The sequence below is a fragment of the Cuculus canorus genome, chromosome 4, assembly GCF_017976375.1.
Source record: "Cuculus canorus isolate bCucCan1 chromosome 4, bCucCan1.pri, whole genome shotgun sequence".
Classification (NCBI taxonomy): domain Eukaryota; kingdom Metazoa; phylum Chordata; class Aves; order Cuculiformes; family Cuculidae; genus Cuculus; species Cuculus canorus.
Window position 1 is genome coordinate 26,337,909 of NC_071404.1, and position 14,139 is coordinate 26,352,047.

Sequence of the window (14,139 nt, forward strand, 5' to 3'; positions counted from 1 at the left end):
ATAAGAAGGATATGGAACTGTTGAAACGGGTCCAGAAGAAGGCTACAAAGATGATCAGAGGGCTGGAGCACCTCCCATATGAGGACAGGCTGAGGGAGTTGGGGTTGATCAGCCTGGAGAAGAGAAGGCTCCGAGGAGATCTTATAGAGACCTTCCAGCACCTGAAGGGGGCTGGGAAGGGACTTTCTACAAAGCCATGTAGGGATAGGACTAGGGGGAATGGCTATAAATTGGGGAGGAGAAGATTTAAACTAGACATATGGAGCAAATTCTTCACCATGAGAGTAGTGAGGCACTGGCACAGGTTGCCCAGGGAAGTTGTGGCTGCCCCATCCCTGGAAGTGTTCAAGGTCAGGTTGGAAGGGCCTTGAGCAGTGTGATCTAGTGGGAAGTGTCCCTGCCTACGGCAGGGGGGTTGGAATTAGATGATCTTTAAGGTCACTTTGTACTCAAACCATTTTATGACTTATAAAATATTTCCATAAAGTCTGTAATAAGACTCTTGGCAATTAAGTGGAAACACCAAAAAAGCCTCCCTCTTCTCTGGTTGTTCAAACAGGCTTCAGGTCACACATGAAGTGTTGCAATTGATTTAATCTGAAAATACATAGTGACTATGAAGGAAAGTGGCAATGGGGTCCCAGGAACTTGTGCATTATGCTTCCAGCTATGCTGCTGCTCGTGTGCCTGGAAGTAAATTACCAACATTTTTGACCCAAAGTCTTCATTGAATACCTAACTTACAGTGATGTTCTGAGCATTAGCAAAGTTGTAGTGTGATTGGAGAGTCTTAGCTGTGGCTAAACAAACGCAAAGCATTGCATATTTTCTTTCATATATGTACACATATAAAATACATTAATTATTTTACAGACATACTAAGGTGTTTTATTTTTTTCCCCCTAAGACTTCAAAGTGGGTTAGTGGAAGTAGATGTATGTGTTTGGACCCAAAAAGTCAAAATATCTCTCTTTGCATCCATATTTTTTTAAGAGAGAGAGCTGATCCCAGGTATCTTTAGTGTCAATAATTCTCTCATAGGCTTATATGTGTACTGGGGGGAAATAGAGCTGCGTTAGTTACAATTTCAGATAAGTCTGTGCTGATTGTGTCAGACTGCCACGGAGGAGAAATGGGACTGTATTACTAACAAGATAGATAAGTTCTCAGTAATTACAGTTTAGAAGATTGTCTTCTAAATACCTGAATGATCAATCATCAATGAAAGGAAACTGGTGCCTTGATGGTCCGGATGAATCCCCTTACAACTGTCGGAAACCAGATCATTAATAACGCTGGAATCAATTTCTTCCGCTCTTCTCAGCACAGTCAGCAATCATTACAGCAGAGGAGAACTGGGGAAGAGGGAAGCCAATAGCTGAAACTTGATTTCTTCTGATATAATTTAATGTTTTCTCTCATGTTAAAGTGAATGGTAGCATGGTCCAAATTGCTCAACAGGAGAGACTATATCAAACAAGAAGTGACAACAGATGCTGAACAAAAAGGAAGAGGGAAGTTGGGAAGAGAAAAATTGGTCTAAACCAAAGCAGGACTTGGCTGTAAAGTGTGATATTCCTCATTAAATTTCCCCAAGTATGACACTTTTTAAGCCATTAACTTTTGGGAATAAACAATACTTTAACGTTGTATTCACATGAAATCAAGGCCAATCTGTGAAAGATACCTTTGCTAAAAGTAAATATAAATTTTAGTATTATGACTGATAGAGAGCAAATCAGACTCTAGAAACTAATGTTTTGCATGTGTGTATATTCAGTCCTTCCTAAATTACAAATGCTAAGAAATAAATAAGCGTTTCTGATAAAGAAATGGATTTCTCATCCTAGATACATTTAAGAAATACATTATCTTGAAGACTGATCAAGCTTTTTCCCTTGTGACATTTCAGTTTGGCAACGTTAAATGTCTGGTTGTCTTTGATGTGTATTTCCACATTTCAGTTGCATCTAAATAATTATCCTGGATACATTAATATTTTCTTTTGTCATAAAGAGGATAATCTGGTAATGATTAAACTTAATTTACTGGGGCTAGAGTAAAATCCTTAATTTTTGTTAGTCATGAGTATTTGTCAGTCTTTTTATGACACTTTTGAGAACACAGACCACACACACTGAGAGTTCAAATTCTTCTAGTACTGTTACTAGAGCTTCCTTCACCTGCAGAAAAAGGGTTCCAAAATATAAGTTAGTTCTTGTGCCTTCTTCACAGTCACTGTAGCAAGAGATGAGTGGCTTGGAAAAGAAGCGGAAAGTCAGGTTCTGTAGCTTCAGTTTTAAAAGTGTTAATTATCCTAAAGCCTTTGTTTACTTGTAACTGTTCTTGTACTAGAATCCCTATCAGATGAGTCTTCTTTTGCTCCTTCCCTGTCAATGTACCTCATTACACATTCTCCTGATGTCTTTCTGAGACTCTTCATATCAATCTTCAAATTTAATCATCATAAGCCAGAAATGAGGCTGATTGCAGATGTTGATTCCAACATACTTGGTCACAAAAATACGCCCCTTTTTTTGGTGCTAAAGAGTAATCAAAAGCATCTGGGAATGATTAGAAACTGGAACAGACAGCTTGCTGTCCTGGAACCCGTGCTGCCAGAAGAGGGAACCTGCTGCACATCCTTCAGAGAAACCCGGGAGTACAAACCACGTGAGGCTGCAGGAGATAAAAGTCAGAGGTGTCGACTCGAGGTCCGCACTGTGTTTTCTTTTACCACTTCAGCAGAGTTATACGAGGTTTACAGGCTTCCAGCTGAGAACAGAAACATCTTTGCATAGCTATCTGTGACAGACCAATTTAAAAAAATCGATATTAAGAGAAGGGTTAGACTAATGAAGGGAGGATTAAGCCTTTCACAGACCTTGCAAATGGCATATGCTACATGTTGTGGAGCGAGCAGGAGTCTTTTACTTTGTGCTGTCCAGCTCGGTCCTCCTGCCAATGTTGCTGTGATGTATCTCTACTTGATTAAAGCTCCTGAGCTTTAAGGTTTAATGATTACTTTGCAAAGATTTCAGAAACTTATTTCAAAGCTGCAGCATTTTAATGTAACACTGCTTTATAGCATGAATGTCTGGGTACGTGAAGCTTTCAAAAGGCTTCTCTGTTTTTTTTGCCTTTTTACATTATACCATGTGAGGACAGCCTGAGGCAGCACCACAGTTAACTTGCATTTGCATCGCAGTGTTACATCACGGTGCTAACCTAGCATCGCAGAAACAGGGAGCGCCCCCTCCGATAGCCTTGTAATCATTACAGCCACTTGTAATGATTGCATAGATTAACGTGTAACTTTGTATGCTTGAGTTGCCTAAATCAAAATAAAGGAGTACTTCGTGACTAGAAAACCAGAATCGGCTGGCTCGAGGAGATCAACCTTGAAGAGAGAACATGTTCCACTACATCACCTTAATAGGTCTGCTCCACAGGGAGTCCAACTAAAAGATACTTAGAAGCCATTCCTGAATACCAACAGAGACCCTGCTAGCAGGAATGCCGTGGGTATGCCGTTATTAAGATTATTTCAGAGAAACAGTGTGAAAATGTAAAGGCTTTCTGAGAAATAAGATCCATAACCATGTAATGCGGAGATAAAAAGCTGTAATACCGGTATCTGGGTGTGCGTGTCTGAGGCGAAGCTGATTCCCCCTACACCCAGCACTAAATAAAAGAATGCCTGCTTTCTAAAACTTCAAAAAGAATCTTAGTTTTATTTTGACTGGCATTTATGATAACACATCAGAGATCTGTGACTTTACAATTCCCATTTATTTCACTGACACACAGTGCTAAGTCCGTGTCTCACTAAGCAGCTCTGCAAAGCCTGTCAGTGGGGGAACGCTCCTCAGGCTGGTTCCCAAGAGAGCGCTTTGTTGTTGCTGTTACTGTCATCACAGTAACCAACCATACCCTGAGCTGCGTTAAAAAAAGTGTGGCCAGCAGGTCGAAAGAAGCCCTCTATTCCTCTCTTGTGAGACCCCACCTGGAGTATTGCATCCAGTTCTGGAATCCTCAAGGTTAGAAGGATATGGAGCTGTTGGAACAGGTCTAGAAGAAGGCTACAGGATGATCAGAGGGCTGGAGCACCTCCCATATGAGGACAGGCTGAGAGAGTTGGAGTTGTTCAGCCTGGAGAAGAGAAGGCTCAGAGAAGACCTTATGGAGACCTTCCAGCACCTGAAGGGGCTAGAAGAAAGCTGGAGAGGGACTGTTTCCAAAGGCTTGTAGTGATAGGATGAGGAGCAATGGGTATAAACTGGAGAGGGGCAGATTTAGACTAGTCATAAGGAAGAATTTCTTCACCATCAGAGTGGTGAGGCACTGGCACAGGTTGCCCAGGGAAGTTGTGGCTGCCCCATCCCTGGAAGTGTTCAAGGCCAGGCTGGATGGGGCCTTGGGCAGCCTGGTCTGGTGAGACGTGTCCCTGCCCATGACAGGGGGGGTAGAACTGTATGGGCTTTAAGGTCCCTTCCAACCCAAACTATTCTGTGACTCTACAATCACACCCAGGCCCCGCAGCCCGGTACAGCGATCGCTGCGAGCAGCGGTGCGGGAAGGCGCGCGCCGGGGCGGGGCGGGGCGGGGCGAGCCACCTCCCCCGCGGTCTCGCCCCGCCCGGCGCAATCCGCGCTCTGGGACGTCACCGGACGCTGCCGGAAGCGTCGCGCCGCCGCGCCTACATTTCCCGGCAGACCCCTCGCCCGACCCCGGAAGTAGTGCTGGCCGCATTCGGGCAGCGCGCAGCGGAGCATTCCCGTTCGTGCCGGTTGCGGTGGGTCGTGGGCGGCCGGGCCGGGGGCGGCAGAAGGAGCTCGGGGGGCGGCCGCAGATCGTGCTGAGGCAGTTCTCTGCCCGCAGGTGCGGCCATGGCAGACTCTACGCAGAACGGGCCCATGCAAGGCGGGGCCGGCGGCGGCGCCGTGGTAAGGAGCCCCTGCGGCGCGGCGGGAGCGGGCCTGGGCCGGCCGCGGCGCTTCTGCGGGGGGCGTGCCTCCTGCCGCGGGGTGGGTCGCGTTGGCATCGCGCTGTGGCACACGGCAGGGGACGGGCGGGGGAAGCAGCTCCTTCGCTTTCTGATGCAGGCGTGCTGTTACTGTGCCGACGTTATTGAAAGTGTCTCAGCCTAAACTAATCCTCGTGACTCTTGTCCTGTGTGTCTGATTATATGGTGCGAGTAACTCGGCGGATAATGATACGGAGGGACTTGTACGTTAGGTTAATTTTTGGTAATTTGCATAAAAGGGGTCTAAAGACATAGTGGAAAAGCAGTCTCAAAAGCTGGCTCAAATTGAAAAAGAAGGAAAAAAGAGCCCTTTCATGTGAAAAGAAACTGATGCTTTGACTCTATGGCACCTAATGGCCAAAACCATGCTGTGTTTAATTGGAACCTTTCTGGTATGGAGGACTATATCAGGTGTGAAGAGGACTGCGGCTAAGGAGCACTCAACGACAGGAGAGGTGCTAGACTGCCGCTAAAAGCTTTTTAGGTAGGCCAAAACGAGGCCACTTTACTTGTGGTGTACTTATCCTAACTTTATCTAACTCCTTCTGTTTTCCTCTCATAATTAGTACGGAGATTTAGCCACAGGTGCATGAAGGAAACTTCAAGCAGTAGTTTCTGCAATGAAACTTGGAGCAATAGATACAAAAGTCAGTCAGGTCTAAAGACCGTGCATGATAGATTTTTGAAGGTGGCTGTTCTGTGGTGTCGGTTTGTTTAGAAAAAGTACCTCCATGTAGGATCTTACCATCATATTTTGTTACAACATATAAAGGAGCGTTTTCCTTCTGAGACACCCTAGCTATTTTTGATCTAGTTAATAACATCATTTGAGACAAGTTTCATACAGAATAAAGAGATGCTCTTTGCTTCAAGCTATAATTTGCTTCTATTCAAAGCTAGAGGGAGAGCTGCAATCTAATAGAGAAGGCAAGAATGTTCATTGTATGCAAATATTAAGATACCAACTTCTATGGGGGTTGGGTTTTTTCTTTTCTTCTAATGTAGCAATTTCTGATGGCTAACAAGTTGGATACAGCAATGTGGATTTCCCGATTGTTCACAGTTTACTGCTCAGCTTTATTTGTCCTGCCTCTTTTAGGGTATGTATTGTAATATTGTAAAATAGCATTAAATATTTACAAAGTAACTGTACTCCCTTTTCACAGAGTGGCCTTTCATGTAAGGAGATGTTTTTGTTATTCAGCTCATTTGGGGGGCATTCAATAAGAACCGCTTATAGGTTTTAGATCGGTTTCAAACATTTGTAGACACGTTTGGAAAACGTGTTGGACAACTGTGAAGTACTGGCAAATACATGGTTTTGTGCATGACTGTGGAGTGATACATTGAGTTGTTTTACCTTTTGGCACCTGCAGTAAATCAATGTTACCAGTTACTGAGTTGTGTTTTGGTAATAATGCTTATGTATGATAATAGAAATACTGAAGGTATTATGCAAATGTGATGCAATTCTCAAGGGTAGAAGGCTCCAGAACAGAGGTGCGGTTCGTATGGTAACGTTTCCTCTGATGATTTTCAGGTTGCATGAAGCAGCGAGCTTTTATCAGCGTGCCTTGCTGGCAAATGCTCTTACTAGTGCCCTTCGACTACACCAAAGGCTACCGCACTTTCAGCTTAGCAGGGCATTTCTGGCCCAGGCTTTGCTGGAGGACAGCTGCCACTACCTGTTGTACTCTCTTATCTTTGTGAATTCCTACCCTGTTACAAGTATCCTTTACTTGTGTCATCCTGGTAATGTTTTTAAAGATCTTAAAAACTTGATTCTTTTCATCACCTATACGGTGATTTGAAAAACTGGTTTAAACCAGAATATGTGTGCTCTACATACTCTATGTAAAATAGGAAAGGCTTTTGTTGATTGATTCATATTTGGGTTAATCATCTCTAACTAGTGCACTGCAGTCTCTGGCTACTTAGAGTTTCTGTTCCTGAGACTGAAGTTCAGGGGATTTTATGACCAGCTTCGAGTGATACTTTAAGAGAAGCCTGTTACTTTCTCTTATTACTAGTACAGGTTTTATATATGACTTTTCACTGTAAGAAGGACATTGATTATATAGGGAAAGAATTGTTCAGTAGAAGCTTTTTCAAATAAGTTATTAAACAGTTAAAGCCTGCGAAAAAGAATTGCTACCGTGGCTTGTCAAAGGTGACATATAAGAACTGACTTCATGCCACTTTGTATATACACTTTAAATATTACTCCTAAGATGTCTGTGGCAGAGGAATGTCTTATGTTTTTGCTCTCTAAAATCTGAGTGGCTGCCAACTGCATGGTCTTTGGTAAAGAAAAGAGTTTTATAGCATCTCTTAGTAAAAAGTATAATGGCTACACATATATGATAGATTTTAAGTCACCTCGCGTTTGTCTTTGCATTCCTACTAAAATGCATTCTTTCTGCATCATTGTGTAATGGTATGTTTACGTATGTGTAATGGTATGTACACACGCATTTTGAAATTAAGAAGAATGCATAGCAAAGAGGTGCAAGAGGCAAAGGAAAGGATTATTACTGTTGTTGTTCGACATATTTGTCTTATTCCAGTATAGGTCATTCCAGCTAGCCTCTTGCAAAGTGTCATCATGCTATTGCTAGCATAATATTACGGAGAAATGTTCACTTGTGCAGCCTATAATTTTCCTTATCACTTGCTTCAGTGAGTATTTTTCCAGTTCTGCTGTTCTCCTTGCTTCATGCTGCCACTTACACAAAGAAGGTCCTTGATGTAAGTACAATATGGTGTATAATATGATTAATACTGTTTATAAACCCCAAGAATGCCAACAGGATTGCGCTGCAGCTGTGATTCCTTTAGCTGCACTAGAGGAGTTAGAGTGAAATCGTAGTATGGAATCTCAGCACCCAGAATGTGAGGAGTCCTTTTTTAAGTTCCCTCCCAGCCTTTCCTTCTGCTATGACTCGATATGTTGGAGTTCACACTAATTATTTTTCTTCAAATACTGTCCTTTGGTGGAAGCAAAAATCTGTGTAGCAGTTAAGTTGAAACCTAAGACATTTCTTTCCCAGCTAAGCCACAGCCTGTGAAATTTAGTGTCCTATTTCAGTAGTAAAATAATAAACTAGTGAGAGTGAGGCTGGAAAGCAAAATACTTTCCAGTAGACCTGCTGCTCAGTGAACTTCCTTATGCAGCTTAATGTAACTAACCTTTGGTATTTTGAACTGCGCTATCTTGCTGCCATAGGCACTTCCTCCTAGTGGGCAGAATAAGGCCCATGACTGTCTCGATGCATTTGAACCTAAAATGAGTGGGTGAGGAAAGTGAAACACCTCATGTTTGTAACTTAACTCTATGTAAATAGAGTTCCAAGCCTCCAGTAGTTTTCTTTGTGATGCTAATATCAGCACCCTTAAAGGATCTAGACTTCAAATAATGAAATGAGTTGTAAATTATAATTTTTAGTATTTTGGTATTTTTTTTTTTTTACTAGAGAAGATAGGTGTAACTTATGTTTTCTGGCGATCTTTCTCTTCTTCAAAGGCACGAAGTTCAAATAGCCTGCCCTTACTGAGAAATCTTTTAGAGAAACTGAATGCTAATCAACAGAATATTCTAAAATTCATCGCTTGCAATGAAATTTTCCTGATGCCAGCTACAGTTTTTATGCTCTTCAGGTAAGAATTATCATATTTTTAGTATTAGAAACTTTCTACACAGGATTACATTTTGCAGTTGAGTTCTCTGTGGATCACAGATCTCTCTTATCTGTATGATTCTGGCTGACAGGCTTGAACTTAAGAGTTAAATTTATTTGATTCCTAGACTTCTGAAGTTGGTACATCGTGAAATCGAAAAGCATTCACTCTGATATAACTAAGCACTAAAAAAACCCTTTCCCTCTCATGGCATGGATGACATTGTTGGGTCAAATGAAAGTTTTTTCAGGCCTGTAACTTGTGTTCTACATTACTCAGTAAGTTGAATTTTGGTCAGCGTAATAAAATATTAAGAACTTCAGCTTCACTGAAAGTGAACTGATACTTTTTGACTATTAATTTCAAGAAATTTGAGTGGCATGAAATTTCAGTGTGCAAAGGAGTAGGTTATGTCCTCTCCTGCATTACTTCTGACCTGTGACCCTTGTCTCTCTTTCAGTCTGTTTGATTTTGCCTGCTGTGCAGCCTCTTGAATGAAATTTAGGGATCTTGAGTGTATGTTGGAATCCTATTCAAGTCAAATAGGCAGAATTACATGCCAGTCATTGAAGTTTGGGTCATTGCCTTTTAATATTTGGAGGGAGAATAACATCCTTTCTTCCATACGTAATAGCATAGTGAGACCATTTGTGTTGCGTGGTTTCACAGGCAGGAGAAGGGAGGCTTTATCTTCTTGGAAGTTACTGGAATGCATAATTTATCTTTATCTTGATATATCAGCTGAACACTTCAGTGCTTCAGCCCTGAAGGATTCCATTTCATTTAAGGCCACTTGCCAACTGACAGATACACTCTGTATCCAGTATCTGAAACTTTGAGATGCTTTAAACTTCTCTTTAGGAGAACTCTTCTTCACCACCCCATGCCCCTCACCAAAGGAGAATTTGTGAAGTGTTTCTACTTGATGCATCACCTTGTAGATAATAAAATATATAAAAGATCAAATATGAAATTTTAAAATTGTATAATGGTTAAATACAAGTATTGTGAGAATGTTCTTTAAACTTTTCTAGCATATTAAAGCGCTTGTAAATACCGTATAGGTGCAAGACTTCCTGTTTTCCCTCTCCAATAGCTCATTTTCCTTTTCACTTTTTTTTCCTTGGTAAAGATATTGCTCATACTTGCAGGATCTCTAGTTACTGGAACTGTCATGCTCAAGTTCAAAACAGAGCTCTTAATATTGTGTTATATAAAGAAACTTTGGTCGTTAAAATTAAACTCATGGTATTTCTGCGCTTTGAGTATGGTTTGTATACTACCCTTTTACAGCACCATCGTGTGAAACAGCAGCTTTGTAAAGTATAAAAACCTGATTTCAGTGTAACTGAAATAGGTGGATATCAGCATGGTATTAATATCTCAATACATCCAAAATAGTCTCCAATGTGTTCTGAGAAGTTTTGCAAGAGACTAGAAATGTGGTTCAGGTATTCAAAGTGCTACCATTAGAGCTGGACTATTTGTCAGCCAATTTCCATGTTTGACCAGCAAGCTCTTTCTTAATAGTTAACTGGTGTCCACCATCACCTCTGTGATTCTTTGCCCACTGCCAGAAATGAGCTGTATAAAAAGCTTCATAAATATAAAATCAACACAACAACAGCGTTAACTGCTTCATTGAGCAGTTTTTCTGCTTTCATAAGTGTATTACTATGTGCTTTTTCTTGTCAGATCAAGATTAAATGAACCAATGTGACCCCAGTGTAGCATTTTTTGAGCCTAAGTAGTTTGCTTGCTTTTATAAGAAAAAGTACTGGTATTTTTTTTCTTTTTGTCATTATTAACCACTACTTCCCTATTCTTTTTTCAGTGGGCAAGGGAGTCTGCTCCAGCCCTTCATTTACTATAGATTTCTTACATTGCGCTACTCCTCTCGGCGAAATCCATACTGTCGGTAAGCACTAAATTGGTTTTGGAACTTAATATTTACCTGCATAGTGCTTAGGCATTCAGAAACTTTTCATTCTGAAATGAATGTATAATTCATAGTACTAAATCTGCAAATGGTAATTATAGAATGTGCAATACTCCGGGATGCTAAAAAAAGAACAGCTTGTTCAAGATTACTTTTTTTTTTTTCACGTAACTGAGCGTTTCTGAAATGTGCCACCATCCTTGAATGGGAACTTCCAGAACATGCTTAAGTAATTAAAACTATGCTTTGGGAGAAGAAAGAGATTTTTAATTGTTCTGCAGCCACTTACTGGAAAGAAATGATTTCTACATTCCAGGCCTATCTGAGGTGAAGTCTATACATAAACAGGCACTTATGAACGTGTGTAGTATTGAGAGTAAAAAAATCTGTGGATGATCTTAAACATGTTCATTATCTCCTTTAGAAAAATTTGTAAGTCAGGTTATTTATAATTGAAATAGAGCCTTATTGATTTTGTTTTGAAAGTTGGTCAACCTAAAACTATTGCTTTAAATTTAGAAACCATAAATATTTCTATAGTTTTCTTATGACAAATGTTGCATAGCTTAAGATTTTTGTGAACATACTTCCAATCTGATCCCTACTTGATTAGGAAATGGTTTGCCAAAGAACCAAGGCAGTGGCTTTGGCTACCATGATATGCAAAGACAGGTCTGAGAATCAGGTTTAGTAGCCACCTATTCACTACTGTTTTGTAAGAAATCAAGTTCCATCTTGTAGTTTTTTTAACAACCACAGAAAAATAATCTAAGGGTGCTTTACTATGCTGGTATCTAAAAATAGCTTAAGTTGTGCAACAATAAAGCTAACTTTGACTATAACTAGTTTATCCAAGGTGTTCTGCTGGTCTTTATATAGTTTTAAGGCAAACTGGTGTTGTGGCTTTTATTTCTCATAATTGTCTTCTAATAGTTGCTTCTAGAGTGCAAGGTTCCTGCACTCTAGCAAGAAGCAGCATGAGCACACCTCGTGTGTTACCTTCCAGCTCCTTATGCTATTTCTGATAAAGCAATGCTCTTTCTTTTTCTTTATAGTGGTCTTTATTTGATTGAAGGTGGATTTTTTTCTGTTGTCTTTATCTGTTCTCAACTGGCAGCTGCTGAACTAAAGTTAATTAAAATGTTAATGTTTAAAGGACAAGAATTCTGAAGCTGTTGCAAAACAGCGTAACATTGAGTTGACGTAAAGTGGGGGGTGTTGAGAAAAGAAGAGAATGAAAAAGATAGATTTAGGTGATACTTACTTCTGATAAATGGTGTAGGATTTAAAAGTTTTCTTTAAATCTGATTTTGCAGGACTCTCTTCACCGAGCTGAGGATTGTTGTTGAACACTTAATAATGAAGCCCTCTTGCCCTGTTTTTGTAAGAAGACTATGCCTCAGCAGCATTTCCTTTATAAGCAGATTGGCTCCAACTGTTGCATAGCTGAACTTCAGGAAGCTGTGTTTTGTGAACATTATGAGCAACTGGCACTTCTGATGATTATAAATTCCTTTTACACTGATCTTGCTCCAGGCTGTATAAAAATGTGTATATGCTTTTCTTGGAGATAATGGGAAATTTAGCATATCAAAAACAAGTAATGGAAACTTAAAATTACTGTGCTGTATTGCTAATTGGTGAAAAAAAGTAGCTGCATCCTATCTAAAACATGCCTAGTTATATGGAGTTGGGTTTTTGGGAACCAAGGATTGTTTGAGGTTGACTAAAACTCTGAGAAGTCTGTGCTCAGTAGGTTTGTTAGTTTGAGCTATAGCTACTCTAGGATGTCTCCAGTGGATAGCAGTTGCTATGCATAGCTATGCAGTACACTTTGGACAGTATTTGTCTGCTTTCTAAATGTATCTGTAGAACCATTTGGTCTAAATTACTGTACTCAATGGAAAAATATGGCTCCAATTTAAAAAAGGGGTTAATGTCTATCAGTCTGACATAGTTAACGCCCTATCTGGAGGAGAGGCTATTTTTATTAAATGTACTTAAAGAGATCTCTTCCAAGTTTCCACCTTGTGACATAGTCTTACATTAAGTTTTCTGAAGAAATGTCAAGACTCTGTTCATGGAGAAAACTGCAGTTTTCTCGTCACAACAAAATATTTTACTAAGCTAAATTGCAGACCTTTTTTGTTGGCTTTTCAGACAAAGATGCAATCCTTATACTTTTAACCATCTCTAACTGAATTAATCAGTGTAAATGAAGTAACTTTTGCAGAAGCATTGCAGACTTGTTCTTCTGTCTCATGAATGTGAAACTGCAGTAATTCACACATGTTAGCTTTTAGAGAATTAATCTGTAGCTAGCTCTGTATAAATTGTTCTGGTTTATGAAACTCTCATTGTGATGAGAAGTTTATGTAAAGGATTGCACCTGTTTAGGCAGCTTCTCAAACAAATGGGTGTAGGATTTCTGGCATAAATCCATCTGATCCAAAATCAGTGTCTTTGCTACAAATGTGAATATTAAATTGATTGCTGATTTTTGTATTCACCTAGCAGCGGAAAGGTAGGTTGAGGGGGAAAAAAAAAAAAAAAATCTGTCTGAACTCAAACTTCTTTCCATAAATTCAAGGCGAAGTGTTTGCCTAATCCTCTGTATTTAAAACGTTAGCATTCTAAATGTGTAAAACTGAAATGGGTTTCATTGGCCTTTTGTAAGCTTCTATAGCACTACACTTAGCTGTTCTTCGGTCAGAGAAATCCTGTATGAAGACATTCAAAAACAGTCCTGAAGCAAAGTATTTTCCTGTAACTATTGAGTTATCTTGTTTATGGTGTGGGTATTATTCTTACTTTGCAGTTGTATTAGTTTGTTAGATCAGAGCCATGTATTTATAAACTTATTTCATTTTTTGCTCAACCTCTTGGTACTGATAAACCAATTGATAATTGAATATTATATTCTTTGAATACTTGTCTTGCTCTCTGAACATGTTTAGCTATTTATAGAACACTGGCACACTGCAGAAGCAACTGCATGCAGTAATGCTCTACAGCTGCTAAAGACTTGCAATGAGATTCATTATATGTATATCCTGTAACTTGAGGATTTTATAAAAACTAAAATTTCTACTGCAATAAAAGGAGTGTTAAATGTAATTTGCAAGGCTCTTCAAGCTTATTTTCTCTCTGACAGAACATCTTGATGCTTGAACCTGGAAGTTGAGCAGAATGCTGTCCTGGGTGTATGTGTGCATGTTTATATTCCCACTGCTGCTTCTGAATTGTGACATGATGTCTTGTTCATGTCTTAAATTATTTTATAACAATTTTTTGCCTTAAAATTTATGACCTTTTTCTCTGAAGTTTAATACAAGAATAAGCACTGCAGCAATGGTATCTAATCAAAGCGGCAATAGAGACCTACTAATTACCACTTCAATTCTTCAGCTCTATTCTAAACCCTCTTTCATGTTATGATTTTTTTTTTGAGTAGTGACATGAGACTCTGTTCTGCTCTTTACACCTTTGTGACTTA

The 14,139-nt window shown here is 39.8% G+C and overlaps 1 protein-coding gene across 2 annotated transcripts; it reads left to right on the forward strand.

Annotated features, from left to right (window-relative positions):
- The first annotated feature begins 4,711 nt into the window (after window positions 1-4,711).
- TMEM33 (transmembrane protein 33) lies at window positions 4,712-13,521 on the forward strand. 2 transcript variants are annotated; one of them, XM_054065544.1, is made up of 8 exons: window positions 4,712-4,795; window positions 4,882-4,946; window positions 6,032-6,126; window positions 6,567-6,754; window positions 7,707-7,774; window positions 8,550-8,683; window positions 10,539-10,622; window positions 11,960-13,521. In XM_054065544.1, exons 2-8 carry the CDS (start codon window positions 4,890-4,892, stop codon window positions 12,087-12,089), a joined length of 756 nt encoding a protein of 251 aa, XP_053921519.1. In that variant the 5' UTR covers window positions 4,712-4,795; window positions 4,882-4,889; the 3' UTR covers window positions 12,090-13,521. The 2 variants fall into 2 exon arrangements, with proteins under 2 accessions (XP_053921519.1, XP_053921517.1); XM_054065542.1 differs by having other exon boundaries at window positions 4,721-4,946.
- Window positions 13,522-14,139: the final 618 nt, after the last annotated feature.

Bases quoted from the DNA above. Each gene is read 5' to 3' on its own strand.
- TMEM33 (XM_054065544.1), top strand. From the start codon at position 4,890: ATGGCAGACTCTACGCAGAACGGGCCCATGCAAGGCGGGGCCGGCGGC. The intron at 8,684-10,538 runs GTAAGAATTATC...TTCTTTTTTCAG, and splicing joins ACAGTTTTTATGCTCTTCAG to TGGGCAAGGGAGTCTGCTCC. The intron at 10,623-11,959 runs GTAAGCACTAAA...CTGATTTTGCAG, and splicing joins CGGCGAAATCCATACTGTCG to GACTCTCTTCACCGAGCTGA.